The sequence below is a fragment of the Bufo bufo genome, chromosome 6 (genome assembly GCF_905171765.1).
Source record: "Bufo bufo chromosome 6, aBufBuf1.1, whole genome shotgun sequence".
NCBI classification, from domain to species: domain Eukaryota; kingdom Metazoa; phylum Chordata; class Amphibia; order Anura; family Bufonidae; genus Bufo; species Bufo bufo.
In genome coordinates, this window is record NC_053394.1 from 100648154 (window position 1) to 100663919 (window position 15766).

The window sequence follows — 15766 nt, forward strand, 5'->3', positions numbered from 1 at the left end:
TGCATCAGCATACCTTTTTTTTTTGTGAATTGAAAGGTGTAGTCGACTACAATTTCTAACTTATTCCGCCCCTAAGGGTATGATCGATGACACGGAAAATTATGACAGTGTCAAAATCCATCAATCTTCTGCTACAGTTTTTCATTTTGCATGCCAAGGACCTGCTTTTAGTTTAGCCACAATGAATAGTGCTAAACCACCAGCAGACTCCCACCGACGCCTCCGAGGGTGCCCACAAGGTAACCACTCATGTCCATTTTCGCAGTGGTCTGGAAAAACTGTGCGGAAACAATCCTCGGTCAAATGAAAGGGGGCAAAGACTCCCATAGAAAACCATGGGGAGCATACACCACGGGGCCTAGGCCAGAATTGTGCACAGAATCTGCACCCCAAAAATTTCCCCAACAGAAGTCCGTATTGGTACTTTCACACTCGCGTCAGGACGGATCCGACATGCTGTTCACCATGTCGGATCCATCCTTCCGCTATTTCGCCTTGCCGCCGGACCGCCGCTCCGTCCCCATTGACTATAATGGGGATGGGGGCGGAGCTCCGGCGGTGCACGGCGAAAGCCGCCAGGACTAAAAAGTCCTGCATGTCCGACTTTTTAGTCCGGCGGCTTTCGCCGTGCACTGCCGTGCTGCGCCGGAGCTCCGCCCCCATCCCCATTATAGTCAATGGGGACGGAGCGGCGGTCCGGCGGCACAGCGAAATAGCGGAAGGACGGATCCGACATGGTGAACAGCATGTCGGATCCGTCCTGCCGCAAGTGTGAAAGTACCGACTATGGCAGGAGATTTTTCAAACATATTGTAGCTAAAAAGTTGAGCATTATTCATACTTTATCATAATCTTTATATTTTTTAATAAATACTCTGTGAGGCATGGAGGCTTGGCCATAGACCCTACAGGAAAATTTCCCGCTGGGCCGATGCCCAGGGGGGCAACTTAAAGAGGTTGTCTCACCTCAGACATTGGGGACATATTGCTAGGATATGCCCCCAATTCTGATTGGTTTGGTTCCCCCACCTCTGGGACCCACAACAGAGCCTGCAAAGTGAAGGAGGATGCCCCGCACATGCGTAGCCACCCTCCACTCATTCCTATAGGTGCACCGAAGATAGGAATGAATGGAGGGCGGCGGCAGATGCACGGTGAGCTCTACCTCACTTTGCAGGCTCCGTTCTAAAGATAGGTGTGGGTCCCAGAGGTGGCTGTCAGCAAGTTACATAAAGATCTGATGCTCTCAGTATTAATTTATCTAGGAACATCAGGCACTTATACATCTGGCCAGAGGCCGCAGGTGCCCTCTTCAATTCAATGATATTGCCATCCTCAGGACGATGATACAGCTTCATACTGTACAGTGTAGGGTGAGCGGCAGTATTTTGTGCTGCACTATGGTATTTGGTTCTGCTAGGGCGGCATTTTGTCTTTCACTACGGTATTGCTGGCCCTGTCTTCTGTCAGTTGACCTCCCATGACATGAGGCCACTTTTAGGTTTTTTTTCCAGGGCTACTTTAAGTTCCCAGTCCGTCCCTGGATGGAGGCAACTAGACATTTCATGAATCCATTTGGGTGGCTGCCAGAGTCTTCATAGACCCCACACTTATTTAGTACTGTCATTTTCCTAGAGCAGACATGTTGGTAGCAAGATTACCATTACTTCTATATTGTTCTAGACGAGAGATGTAATGGATTTGCCCATAACAACCGATCAGGTTGCAGCTCTCATTTCTTTATTCCTTTGGTAAATGAAAGCTACAACCTGATTGAACACTGGGGGAAACATTTTTTAACCGTTTGCTCACTTTTGGATCCATGGACAATAAGCCGATCACACATTCTCCTCCTGGTTTGAGATTACATCTGAAAAGAGGGAGACATTTCAGCTGGAATTAGAAAGTACATTTCAATTTTACTCTGGCGCCACCGCAGGTGAAAGTAAGCATTACACAGTGCCAGGTCAGATCATTGGCTTGTCTGTGTAATGCAAGAAGAGACAAGTCCTCCAGAGTGAGAGATGTTCATGGTAACCACTCCTTACCAAGACATCCCGAACAGGAGACTCTCTGCTATCTCAGAATTCAGTGTACAGCAGGCCCTCAAGTTACAATATCAATTTGTTACTGGACGACCATTGTATGTTGAAACTATTGTAATTTGTTCACTTTCTATGATAAGGACAGGAGCTTCTTCAGGGTCCAGTTTGCCAAACAAATAAAATGGAGCTGGCCTCACCGGGTGTCCAAAGGACGCGCTCATCCTGGCACAGACAGGGCGCAGTACAGAACATGTAGTACCGCACTGTACTGGACAGAGGAGCTACTAGACAAGCCAATACCAGTGTTTTACCAGTGAAACCGTTGGTTGGACCTGAGTCTGAGACATTGTATGTTGACTCTAATTTCAACTAATGATGGGTCAGAAAAGACCACTGTATGTTGAAAATATTGTATTCTGAGACCATTGTATCTTAAGGGGCCACTGTATATGGTTGTGGTTTTTCTAAAATACAGTGGACAACCCCTTTAATGCACTATTTTTTGATGGATAAATCCCTAGCAGTGTTTTCCTGCTTAATGTATTGTGACAGCGCGTTCAGCGGCTTTCTGTTGGCTTTGTACTGTTTGTATTCCTTTTTCTTGTGATGTGATAAACCACAATGTTTTATTTTACTGTAAAATGGCACGTGTGCTGCTGGAGGTACATGTAGTGACTACTGCTCGGACGTGATTTAGAATTGTAGCCGTAATCTGCTGGTAAATCTGATCATTTACTGGCCATCACATTATTGCCACCCTAGATATACTGGTTACATATGTCTAGTAGATGGCTGTTAGATTATAATTGTGCAGGTTAAAGGGGTTTTCTGATGAACTATCCTCTGGATAGGTCATCAGTATCTGATTGGTGGGGGTCCGACACCCGGGACCCCCGCTGATCAGCTGTATGAGAAGGTACTGGCGCTCCTGTGAGTCCTGTGGCCTTCTCGTAAATTACCGAGCACAGCGCTGTACATAGTATAGCGTCTGTGCTTGGTATTGCAGCTCAGCACTATTCACTTCAATGGGGCTGAGCTGCGCCTAGGCCACGTGACCGATGAACGTGAAGTCACTGGCCTAGGCTCAGCTGCAAGAAGACCGCAGTGCCCACAAGAGTGCCGGTGTCTTCTCAAACAGCTGATTGGCGGGGGTCACTGGTGTTAGGTCATCAGTTAAAAAATGTCGGAAACCCCCTTTAAGAGGTGGCAGCAGACGAGAGATTGCAGTAAGCAACACTTGGGGGGAAGATTTATAAAGAATGGCGTTTTCAATGCCAGTCTTGATGTACCCTGTGCCGCCAGAGGATATGCTTAATGTATGAAGAGATCCACGCCTCTAGAATTTAATCTACCCCAGCTCATAGGTGGCATAGATTTCAGCCATTATTTATGCCAGGAAACTGGCGTAAATGATGAGTTTACCCTCACCACACACCTCCTGTTCTGAAAGTGGCAAGGGAGGTGGTAAAGCGAAGCTCCATTTGCGCAAACATTTTTGCCCAAATGGCATTTTAAAAGTCACAAACCCTTTTTTTGTGCCAGTTTTCTAGCGTATAGAGATGATAAATCTCCCCCAATATCATTATGGAATCTCTAATATGTCTTCTATTTGTTTGTGGTCGTCCATTATACATTGCTTGTATTGGAGGCAATTTCCATTTTTGCTTACCATCAGTATGACTTCCATGCGCCAAGCATTGTACGCTGCTGACTTTCGTTGACTTGTTTTCACATTATATTTAATGCAGATACTGAAAAAAAATTCTGATTTTGTATGTAATGTGTTTTACCTTGTGTCCTTGCCCAGGGCCAGGGGGCTATTACAGAACGGTTAAGAAGTTTCAGTATGCATGACTTGACAGCAATACAAGGCGATGAGACTGCCGCCAACAGACTCTTCCCATCTTTACCTGAGGCGCAAAAGAAACCTAAAAATACCGAAGGGTCTGGTAAGTTGCTACATCTTTTTTCTATATTTTTGTATCAAAAATGTAACCTGTATAATTTTTTTATTAATATGTACTTAGGAGCTTATATCACGTTTGAACACTACTTACGATACATCATGTATGCTGTGGGACGGCGTCCCGGCCCACGTGCCGAATTTGTCCTTGTGCCCAACAATCCTTTCGTCATATGCGTGGCCGGTATGCATATGCACACATTGGGGGAGATTTATCAAACTGGTGTAAAGTAGAACTGGCTTAGTTGCCCATAGCAACCAATCAGATTCCACTTTTATTTTCCCAAAGTAACTGTAAAAAATGAAAGGTGGAATCTGATTGGTTGCTATACCAGTTTGATTTTTGTAGGGGTCGTCCCATGAAGACGACCTATCCCCCATCCACAAGATAAGTGTCCAATCAGTGGGAGTCCTACTGCGACCCACTAATCAAGAGAACAGGGGGCCTGTGCTCCCCGTTTTAATGGACAGCAGACACGCATGCAACTCTATGGCAAGTGCTCAGCTATCTCCAGCAGCCTCATAGGGCCTCATAGAGCATGCAGTTGGGGGAGAATGTGCCCCCCTGTTTTGTGATTGTTAGGGGCCCTAGTGGGACCCTTGCCGATCAGATGCTTATCTCCATCCTGTGGACAGGGGATAAGTTGTCTTCATGAGACAACCCCTTTAAGGAGCTATTTGATTTTAGCTATTCATCGTATGCTATGTATGCAGACACAGGGGTGGATGAATGAACCTGTCCTTGTGGCACTTAGCAACCAGTCACAGCGCAGCTTCATTTTACCACAGCATTTTAGGAAATGAAATGTGCGCTGTGATTGGTTGCTGTGGACAAGAAAGACTGGTTATCTTTCAGACAGTTTTCCTAAATCTGCTCCATATTGTGTTTCTGTTAAAGAGGACCTTTCACTTGTAAAAACAATGAGAACTAAGTATGCTGCCATGTAGAGCGGCACCCGGGGATCTCACTGCACTTACTATTATCCCCGGGCGCCGCTCCGTTCTCCCGTTATGCCCTCCGGTACCTTTGCTCTGTAAGTTATAGTAGGCGGTGTCTTCCCTTGTTCTGTGGGCGTCTCCTTCTCCTAGGCTTCAGCGCTGGCCAATCGCAGCGCACCGCTCACAGCCTGGGAGTTTTTTTTCTCCCAGGCTGTGAGCTGTGCGCTGCGATTGGCCAGCGCTACAGCCTAGGAGAAGGAGACACCCACAGGACAAGGGAAGACCCGCCTACTATAACTTACAGAGCAAAGGTACCGGAGGACATAACGGGAGAACGGAGCGGCGCCCGGGGATAATAGTAAGTGCAGTGAGATCCCCGGGCGCCGCTCTACATGGCAGCATACTTAGTTCACATTGTTTTTACAAGTGAAAGGTCCTCTTTAATTGAGTTTTGTTCAGAAAAATAGAGACGTTGAGGATCAAATTGTGATGTTTTGCAAAATCAAAATAGCATTCATGTAAAACTGTTTTGCAGGCCCATTTACATGGGCAGATGAACCCGCCAATTTCCCGGAACAAGCATTCATATGGATGCTTGTTCTGTCTAAATGTGCTGCCGATCGTAGTAGTGATCATTCATCCCCATACAGAGGGTGGAGGATGCTGAATGTAAAAGCAACTTAAAGGCTATGGACACCTTTGGGGGGCATTTTTTTTATTAGTGCATTGTACTCATTATGAGATAAAGATCATTTTTTTATTTGGTGTTTTATTAAAATTTGGTCCTTTTTTCTGTACAGGGCTGAGATTAGGGTTGCCACCTTTCCCAACAAAAAATTCCGGCCAAGTTAAGCCACACCTCAAAGGGGGTTATTAATAGTGCCCCCAATAATGCCCTCCAGTAATATTAATGCCCCCCATTAGTGCCCCCGGTAATAGTAATGCCTCTATTAGTGCCCCCGGTAATAGTAATGCCTCTATTAGTGCCCCCTAGAATTAATAATGCCCCCAGTAATAGTAATGCCTCCATTAGTGCCCACCAGAATTAATAATGCCCCATTAGTGCCCCCCGTAATAGTAATGCCTCCATTAGTGCCCCCCAGAATTAATAATGCCCCTAGTAATAGTAAAGCCTCCATTTGTGGTCCCCAGAATCAGTAATGCCCCCCCCCCCCCCCCCAAAAAAAAAAAAAACTCACCTCAGCCATTAGATAGTGCCCGTCTGGCCGGTCCTGTCCTGCACATCCAGTGTGCAGAGAGTGTTCACCATGGTGCGATCAAATGGAAGAGGTGAGGTTTTTTCTTTCTAAATTACCAGCTTGGCCGGCCGGGTGACAACCCTACTCAGATCAGACCCACAATCCTCAGCAGACCTCCCCCCCCAAATCAGATCCCCAATCCTCAGCAGACGCCACAATCGTAACCATCAGACATCAGATCCCCCACCCAGCCACAGATCAGACATTAAAAAAATATATAATTACCTCTCCTGCTCCGTGCCACTCGCCGCTGTCTGGTCTTTTTGTGGTCTGTACTGCACTGTGAATGAACTTCACCCGGAAGAAGACCAAGGAGAGGCGAGTACAGCTTATGGACTCATTGCTCCCCGCACCTCTTGCATACTACCACTTTCGTAATGGAAGCGGTCATTAGCAGTCGCTCTATGAGACGCACTAGAATTTTTCCACCAAAAAAAAAAAGGGCGTCTTATAGTGTGAAAATACAATAAATATGATAACCAACATATTTCCTAAAAAAAAAAAATGTTCATTTATATATATAGAGATTAGAGATGAGCGAATTTCCGCTTATGAAATTCGTTTGTGATTAGTTTACTGGTAAAAGCAGAATTGCGTTACGGAACTTGGAACCGAACACGAGAAATGTTTTTTTACAGTACAAATTAATTTATCGGAGCCAATACATTCTAATACTGTACAGAGCTCATGCTCCGTACAGTATTAGAACGAAGGTTTATGCGAATCGACTTCGTATGTTTCATCCTAAGTCAATTCGCTCATCCTTAGTCTTATCCTTAGGTCCAGTTCACACGCTTATAAAATCAGCGCAGAATCAGTGCATTTTTCATGCATTTTTTTTTACGTGTTTTTTTTTTAAACTAATGAAATTAATTTTCAGCTTGAGGTTCTTGAAGCAGATCTGTGCGAAAAAAAAGCACGTAAAACACACAAAAACGCATTGACTTACATGGAGCTGTTTTTTTTTTTGCCTTTCATTTATTTTAATGGGAAATTCAGCGCTGATTCTGCCTCAAGATAGAGCATGCTGCTTCTTTTTTCCACGTGTTAAAAAAACCCCCAACAAATGCTGCTTCCCATGGAAATAAATGGGAGGCTGCTTTGCGGCATACAGTCGTGGCCAAAAGTTTTGAGAATGACAAAAATATTAGTTTTCACAAAGTTTGCTGCTAAACTGCTTTTAGATCTTTGTTTCAGTTGTTTCTGTGATGTAGTGAAATATAATTACACACACTTCATACGTTTCAAAGAGTCAGTATTTGCAGTGTTGGCCCTTCCTTTTCAGGACCTCTGCAATTCGACTGGGCATGCTCTCAATCAACTTCTGGGCCAATTCCTGACTGATAGCAACCCATTCTTTCATAATCACTTCTTGGAGTTTGTCAGAATTAGGCCTCAAGCACACTACCGTTTTTTTTACGGTCCACAAAAACGGGGTCCGTAGGTCCGTGATCCGTGACCGTTTTTTCGTCCGTGGGTCTTCCTTGATTTTTGGAGGATCCACGGACATTAAAAAAAGTCGTTTTGGTGTCCGCCTGGCCGTGCGGAGCCAAACGGATCCGTCCTGAATTACAATGCAAGTCAATGGGGACCGATCCGTTTGACGTTGACACAATATGGTGCAATTTCAAACGGATCCGTCCCCCATTTACTTTCAATGTAAATTCAGGAGTTAATATACCATAGGATCGGAGTTTTCTCCAATCCGATGGTATATTTTAACTTGAAGCGTCCCCATCACCATGGGAACGCCTCTATGTTAGAATATACTGTCGGATATGAGTTAGATGTGAAACTCAAAACCGTCAGTATATTCTAACACAGAGGCGTTCCCAAGGTGATGGGGACGCTTCAGGTTAGAATATACTAAAAGAACTGTGTACATGACTGCCCCCTGCTGCCTGGCAGGTGCTGCCAGGCAGCAGGGGGCAGACCCCCTCCCCCTATTTTTAACTCATTGGTGGCCAGTGCGGCCGGCCCCCCCTCCCCCTGTAGTTAACTCTTTGTTGTCCAGTGCGGCCGGCCCCCCTCCCTCCCCTGTAGTTAACTCGTTGGTGGCCAGTGGCGCCCCCTCCCCTGTAGTTAACTCTTTGTTGTCCAGTGCGGCCGCCCCCCCCCCCTCCCTCCCCTGTAGTTAACTCGTTGGTGGCCAGTGGGCCCTCCCTCCCCCTCCTAATTAAAATCTCCCCCCTATCATTGGTGGCAGCGGAGAGTACCTATCGGAGTCCCAGTTTAATCGCTGGGGCTCCGATCGGTAACCATGGCAACCAGGACGCTACTGCAGTCCCGGTTGCCATGGTTACTTTGCAATTTGTAGAAGCATTATACTTACCTGCGAGATGCGATGTCTCCGTGTCCGGCCGGTAGCTCCTCCTACTGGTAAGTGACAGGTCTGTGCGGCGCATTGCTTAATGATCTGTCACTTACCAGTAGGAGGAGCTCCCGGCCGGACACGGAGACATCGCATCTCGCAGGTAAGTATAATGCTTCTACAAATTGCTAAGTAACCATGGCAACCGGGACTGCAGTAGCGTCCTGGTTGCCATGGTTACCGATCGAAGCCCCAGCGATTATACTGGGACTCCGATCGGTACTCTCCGCTGCCACCAATGATAGGGGGGAGATTTTAATTAGGAGGAGGGGGGAGGGCCCACTGGCCACCAACGAGTTAACTACAGGGGATTGACCACAAGTTCTCACAAGATCTGGGGGAGTTTCCAGGCCATGGACCCAAAATGTCAATGTTTTGGTCCCCGAGCCACTTAGTTATCACTTTTGCCTTATGGCACGGTGCTCCATCGTGCTGGAAAATGCATTGTTCTTCACCAAACTGTTGTTGGATTTTTGGAAGAAGTTGCTGTTGGAGGGTGTTTTGGTACCATTCTTTATTCATGGCTGTGTTTTTGGGCAAAATTGTGAGTGAGCCCACTCCCTTAGATGAGAAGCAACCCCACACATGAATGGTCTCAGGATGCTTTACTGTTGGCATGACACAGGACTGATGGTAGCGCTCACCTTTTCTTCTCCGGACAAGCCTTTTTCCAGATGCCCCAAACAATCGTAAAGAGGCTTCATAGGAGAATATGACTTTGCCCCAGTCCTCAGCAGTCCATTCACCATACTTTCTGCAGAAGATCAATCTGTCCCTGGTGTTTTTTTTGGAGAGAAGTGGCTTCTTTGCTGGCCTTCTTGACACCAGGTCATCTTCCAAAAGTCTTCGCCTCACTGTGCGTGCAGATGCGCTCACACCTGCCTGCTGCCATTCCTGAGCAAGCTCTGCACTGGTGGCACTCCGATCCCGCAGCTGAATCCTCTTTAGGAGATGATCCTGGCGCTTGCTGGACTTTCTCCTGAAGCCTTCTTAACAAGAATTGAACCTCTTTCCTTGAAGTTCTTGATGATCCTATAAATTGTTGATTGAGGTGCAATCTTAGTAGCCACAATATCCTTGCCTGTGAAGCCATTTTTATGCAACGCAATGATGGCTGCACGCGTTTCTTTGCAGGTCACCATGGTTAACAATGGAAGAACAAATATTTCAAGCATCACCCTCCTTTAAACATGTCAAGTCTGCCATTTTAACCCAATCAGCCTGACATAATGATCTCCAGCCTTGTGCTCGTCAACATTCTCACCTGAGTTAACAAGACGAAATTATCTCAGCAGGTCCTTTAATGACAGCAATGAAATGCAGTGGAAAGGTTTTTTGGGGATTAAGTTAATTTTCAGGCAAAGAAGGACTATGCAATTCATCTGATCACTCTTCATAACATTCTGGAGTATATGCAAATTGCTATTATAAAAACTTAAGCAGCAGCTTTTCCAATTTCCAATATTTATGTAATTCTCAAAACTTTTGGCCACGACTGTATATTTGGAGTAGATTTTGAGACAGAAACACTCCAAAATCAGCATAAAAAAACTCAATGTGAACTTGCCCTTAGGTTGCGCACATGGTTCCGATTTGTGTTCAGAAAATCTGCAAACCACATAAAAAAACGCACAAACATCTGGACTATTTATTCAGCAGTTTGTTATGTGTTTTTTTGGTGTGGTTTTGATGGCTATTCTCTGCAAATCTCACCCTTCCATTAAAAAGGGTGAAGTCCACACACAAACAACATAACAATTAAAGGGGTTGTCTCGCTTCAGCAAGTGGCATTCATCATGTAGAGGAAGTTACTACAAGGCACTTGCTAATGTATTGTGATTGTCCATATTGCTTCATTTGCTGGCTTGAGTCATTTTTCCATCACATTATACACTGCTTGTTTCCATGGTTACGACCACCCTGCAATCCATCAGTGGTAGTCATGCTTGCACGCTATAGGAAAAAACGCCAGCCTCTCTGGTGGCCCTGACCTAGGAGCGCAGATAGTTTAGTGCTTTTCCCTACCACTGATGGATTGCAGGGTGGTCGTAACCATAGAAACGAGCAGTGTATAATGCGATGGAAAAATGAATCCAGCCAGCAAAGGAAACAATATGGACAATCACAATACATTAGTAAGTGCCTTGTATTAACTTCCCCTTACATATTAAATGCTATTTGTTGAAGTGAGACGACCCCTTTAACATGCTGCAGATTTAAAAATCCACACAGCAGGTCAATTTTGGCACCGTAGAAAAATGGCAACGTATACATGAGATTTCTCTAATCTCATACACTTTGCTGGTATGCGTTTTTCGCATCCATGCGGAAAAATTACTCGTAACCCGCACCGCATGCAGCCGCCCTTACTGTGACAACAGCCTTGGTCAGACACATGGTTTACTAACTTTTACTGCAGCGGGAATACAAAGTCCTCCTTTATAATACATAATCTCACAGCGTGGTAATCTCAACATCATTTGCACAATGCCTGGCTGATATATTGTTATTTTCCCCCAGACACTTGACGAGCCTATCTAGGAAGCTTCACGCTGATAGAATACAATGTAGAAGATGTGAATTCATAAGCAAGTAGAAAGGAGAAAAAAAATAAAAATGGAAGAAAAGCTAGTCTGGAAATGGTTCAGCGCTGCGCAGACATGACTGCAATACACAATGCGCTGCTAGTCTACCAGGAATCGTAATGGTGGAGTCTCACGCCGAGCGCCTCATCCCTGCAGAAATGGGGAAAATCTGAGGCTTCCATAAAATAAAACAGATTTTTGGATTTTAGACTTAGTCACCGTAGACGGTATTACCAGTAAATAGCTCTGTGTCTGTAATGGAAAAAGTCCTCACTAATTCTTATGTTCACCGCGGGGACTGCCGTTTCATCAGCTAAAACAATTCAGATGGCTATTGTAATCCAAATAATTTAGGACGTTTCATAATAATAATCGGTGCGCTCATAGATGTGATGTAGAACGGTTTGTTTTGAAAGGAGACAGGAAGTAGGAAATAATGTCTTCCAGATGTCTGCGGTACACAGCGGTTTCAGGGCTCCATTGAATGTCACTTCTGCCACCTAGTGGTTCTTTGTGGAATATATTACAGGAAAATTCTGACGTGTGTTACAGTTTTTATTTTTCATTAAAAAGATTGTTCCAAATAGGAGTGGACACCCCACTGATTCTGAGAAGGGGTTGGCACCAGGACCCCCCCCACCAGATGTATTACTTATCTTCCTGCCTGGTGATATGCGCCATATTTGGGACAAACGCTTGTACTTGCGTACAGCCACCGACGGAGCGTGCCCCTTTTTTGTTTGTCGTACTTGTATGGAATCTGATAGAAAATAAAAGGCATACTGGGGTACAGTAGAGGTCTAGTAGCAGCCCTACTGCGGCGTCTTACAAAATACGTAAGACTGGAGAATTCTCACATGTTGTATATCATTTTTACATTGGCCTATTCCATGAAATATAGAGGATGCTGGGGGAAGGGATTATCTAGATCCACACAAGGGTATAATATGGATGCATCTCAGAGATGGATCAGTTACAGCACGAGATGCGCTCACTTCTTGAAAGCATAGTCATACTGTAATGATTAGAGCGTGAACAGCCTTTGTTCTCGCTGATCTCTTGGGAAGCCTCCAGTGAGAAGCGAGATTTGCCTATTTTGGCTTTGAATAACCATGAGATTGTTGTAAAAGGAAAAATTCCCACTCAGATTTCCATAATGATCTTGAGTAATAATTTATCTTTGATAGTATGGGTTTATATTCACACTGAGCAGCAAAGATGCGCCCAAGAGCCTCGCCTTTAGGGCTCATGCACATGAATGTATTTTCTTTCCTTTTCCGTTCGTTTTTTTTTTTTGTTTGTTTGCTGACCGTATGTAGAACCATTCATTTAAATGGGTCCCCCAAAAAAAGGAAGTTACTCCGTGTGCATTCTGTTTCCGTATGTCCGTTCCGCAAAAAAATAGAACATGTCCTATTATCATCCACATTACGGACAAGGATAGTACTGTTCTATCAGAGGCCAGCTGTTCTGTTCCACAAAATGCGGAATGCACACGGACATCATCCGTATTTTTTGCGGATCCGTGTTTTGCAGTCATGTGCTTTTATACCGTAGCTGCCTGAACAGTATATGTTTTTTCTTGCGGTATTAGCACTGCGTGTGAATGCATGTTTTAGCGGATTTGTCTGTCTGTCTGTCTATATATCTATCTCATCTCATCTTCAACTACACTGATTGACAAAAAAAATAACACACCAAGAAAGAGTTGTTGAAATAGAATAAAACTTTATAGGGGTCATTTACTAAGGCCCCTTTTTGCAAACACCCAAAGTTTAGTTGCCAAGACGTTTTTATGTCGTCCTGGCCACTGGAGGAGTGACGGGGGCCGGGACGTCTGCCCAGGCAAATTCGCTAACATTTATGACTGGAACCAGGAGAAATAGATGCCAGAAATCTACACCAGTCAGGGACTTGAGTGGTTTTCACTCCAGGCACACAGACTGCCCGGAGGATGTGCCTAATATATAATGAGGTCTGCCTCTCGTAATACATTAGGCTCATCCTCCAGCAGTGCATGGGGTATGAAAGACTGGCCTAAATTACCTCCTATATTTGTAAAATATGATGTTTTTTGGGGAAAACTGTACAATAGAAAGGAGAACCCTGTTGGGTCACCTCTAGCCTGGATACTAGAGAAGATGTGGTTTGGCATGGAGGCATACAGGTTCAGTATGGTATCATGCACATTTGCCCACAGATTTTGCAGCTGGGCCTGGAGATCCTTCACACTTGTAGGTTGCTGAAGCTGGTGTCCCAACTAATGCTTGATTATTTGGCGATAAATCTGGCGACCGGGTAGGCCAAGAAATGGTTGCAATCTGGTGGAGATGTTCCTGGGAAACCCTGGCTGTGTGGGGGTAAGCATTAAATGCCAGTTGGAAGCCCTGCCATGAGAGGCAACACGTGGCCGAAGGGTGTCCTGCACGTATCTCTGAGCTGTTAGTGTGACTGGCAGTCATATGTGATGGCTCCCTAACCAGCAGTTGGGACAGTAGGAACGGTATGTTGCTCCACAGCAGAGGCAGGATTGAAGCACTCACCAAGAGGCCTCCATACTGAAACCCAACCGTTGTGGGATCCCAAACAGAACCAAGTTTTGCTAGATTGGCAGACCAGGCAAATGCAGGTGTCGCCTGTGTCTGGATGGGGGACAACGAAACTGTGTTTCCACTATGATCCTCTCTTCTGGTGTTCTGTCTAAGCCGTCTGAACCCCGTTCACCTTATGTGCATGCTTCCCCTCTCAGAGTCTAACAACTGGGCAAAATGTCTTCAAGTGCGTTGTAAAGGCATTTCTAGCAGTCAGCAATTTCTCACCAAGAGGTACACTACCCAAAAGTAGCCTCTGAGAGCCTATTTATAGGGCAGCGGGAGAAGCACTGTTACTTTCTCTTCTGGCAAGACCCAGAGTGTAATCAGACCACACCAGTAAGCATTTACATAACTGCATGCCGAGTTTTGCAGCAATCTAACATTCCTAGCACGGGTGCATTATTTTTTGTCAGTGAGTTTATTTAACTATATAATTTTTCTAATTTATCCATATCAGGCAACTCTAATGAGCCCAGTAGCTAAAGCACCTACTGGCGCCCAGAGCAGATAGAAATGGGCATGCATGTGTTAATACCACCAAACCTCTAGCCAACTAGGGCAGAATAAATTGGTGCTTACCCCCCCCCCCATATCCTTTCCAAGATCCTTTTCTGGATTTTTCTGGCCCACCAGAATACCAGAGGATCCTCCAGTGTGCCCAAGTTTGGACACAATAATGGACCTCTAATAAAACAGGACCCTGGAAGGTTGTGAAAGACTCCTGTTTTCTCTATCCCTGTATTATATAGTGCATGTACATATAGAAATGTGTTGGTCAGGCTCAGGCATCAAGCCTAACATATTCCTACTTGGAAACCTAAATGAGATAGAGTTCACATCTCCGTTTCGTTTTCCGTTTTTCTGATCTGTCAGAAGAACAGAAAGAAAATACACAGGATCCGTTGTTTTACAGGATTCTGTAGAAAAAACAGATCCTGTTGCACATTTGGCATCTGTTTGATCCATTTCCATCTGAGATCCGTTTTTTTTTTTTTTTTTTTTTTTAAACTCGTTTTATTGAACGAATCATTAGAGAATTACAGATCATAGTACACATGAAGATCAATGAGACATTCAAATACAAAGTGCAACAAAACAGTACCATATTCATACTAACATCCGCTTCAAGTTACACTTCATAGTTATAATGGATGCATAAAGCAGTCATGACAGGTAGGACATATATCTATAGTGTGTATACAAGCATTTTACCTTAACATTGTATTAAGGTTATCTATAAATCTGGGAGCTGAATACATCGTATGCATGGATGAACACCAAGATCCCCATACTTTATTAAACTTCTGGGAACACCCTCGGTTTTTAAATACAATATTCTCATAGGACACTACGCTGTTCACAAGTACTTTCCATTGGTTAATAGAAGGTCGTCTATCACCCATCCAGCGAATTGCAATAGCCTTTCGTGCGAGAAATAGTGTTTCTCTTAAAAATATTCTACAATGATGTGGGTATACTTCCTCGTCCAGAATACCAAACAAGCACACCTGTGGAGTCAATGCCACAGAAGGATGCGTGAGTGTATTGAGGAAATTTATAATGTCAGACCAGAAGTTTTGTATATATGGACATTCCCATATAAGGTGCCAAAAATTTGCCCCTTCCGCGTCACATCTGTGACACCTGGAATGTGTCAATTTGCCTATCCTTTGTAGCCGCACGGGTGATAGATAACTTTGGTGGACAATACATAGCTGTATGAATTTATTGTTGATAGATGGAGAAACCAACACAGAGGATTCTAATATATCATTAATTTCCTCATTAGTAATACCTGGTATTAGTGCTTCCCATTTAGATAGCACCAAGAGGGGGGTTCCATGCATTTTAGTATTCAGTAGGTGAGTGTAGAGGGCAGAGATAAATCCCTTGGGGCCCTGGGAGCGTATGACACCAATCAGTGGATACTCAGAAATGGATATTGTAGTATTTCCGAAGTGAGTGCTCATTGCATGACGTATCTGGAGGTATTTAAAAAAGGATGTTCTA

At 44.6% G+C, this 15766-nt stretch overlaps 1 protein-coding gene across 1 annotated transcript in view; it reads left to right on the top strand.

Moving 5' to 3' along the window:
- REEP3 (receptor accessory protein 3) overlaps positions 1-15766 on the top strand; it is a 189120-nt gene that overhangs the window by 131201 nt on the left and 42153 nt on the right. The window contains exon 6 of the mRNA XM_040438869.1: positions 3853-3994. Within this exon, the coding sequence (XP_040294803.1) occupies positions 3853-3994 (142 nt within the window). The remainder of the gene's footprint in view (positions 1-3852; positions 3995-15766) is intronic.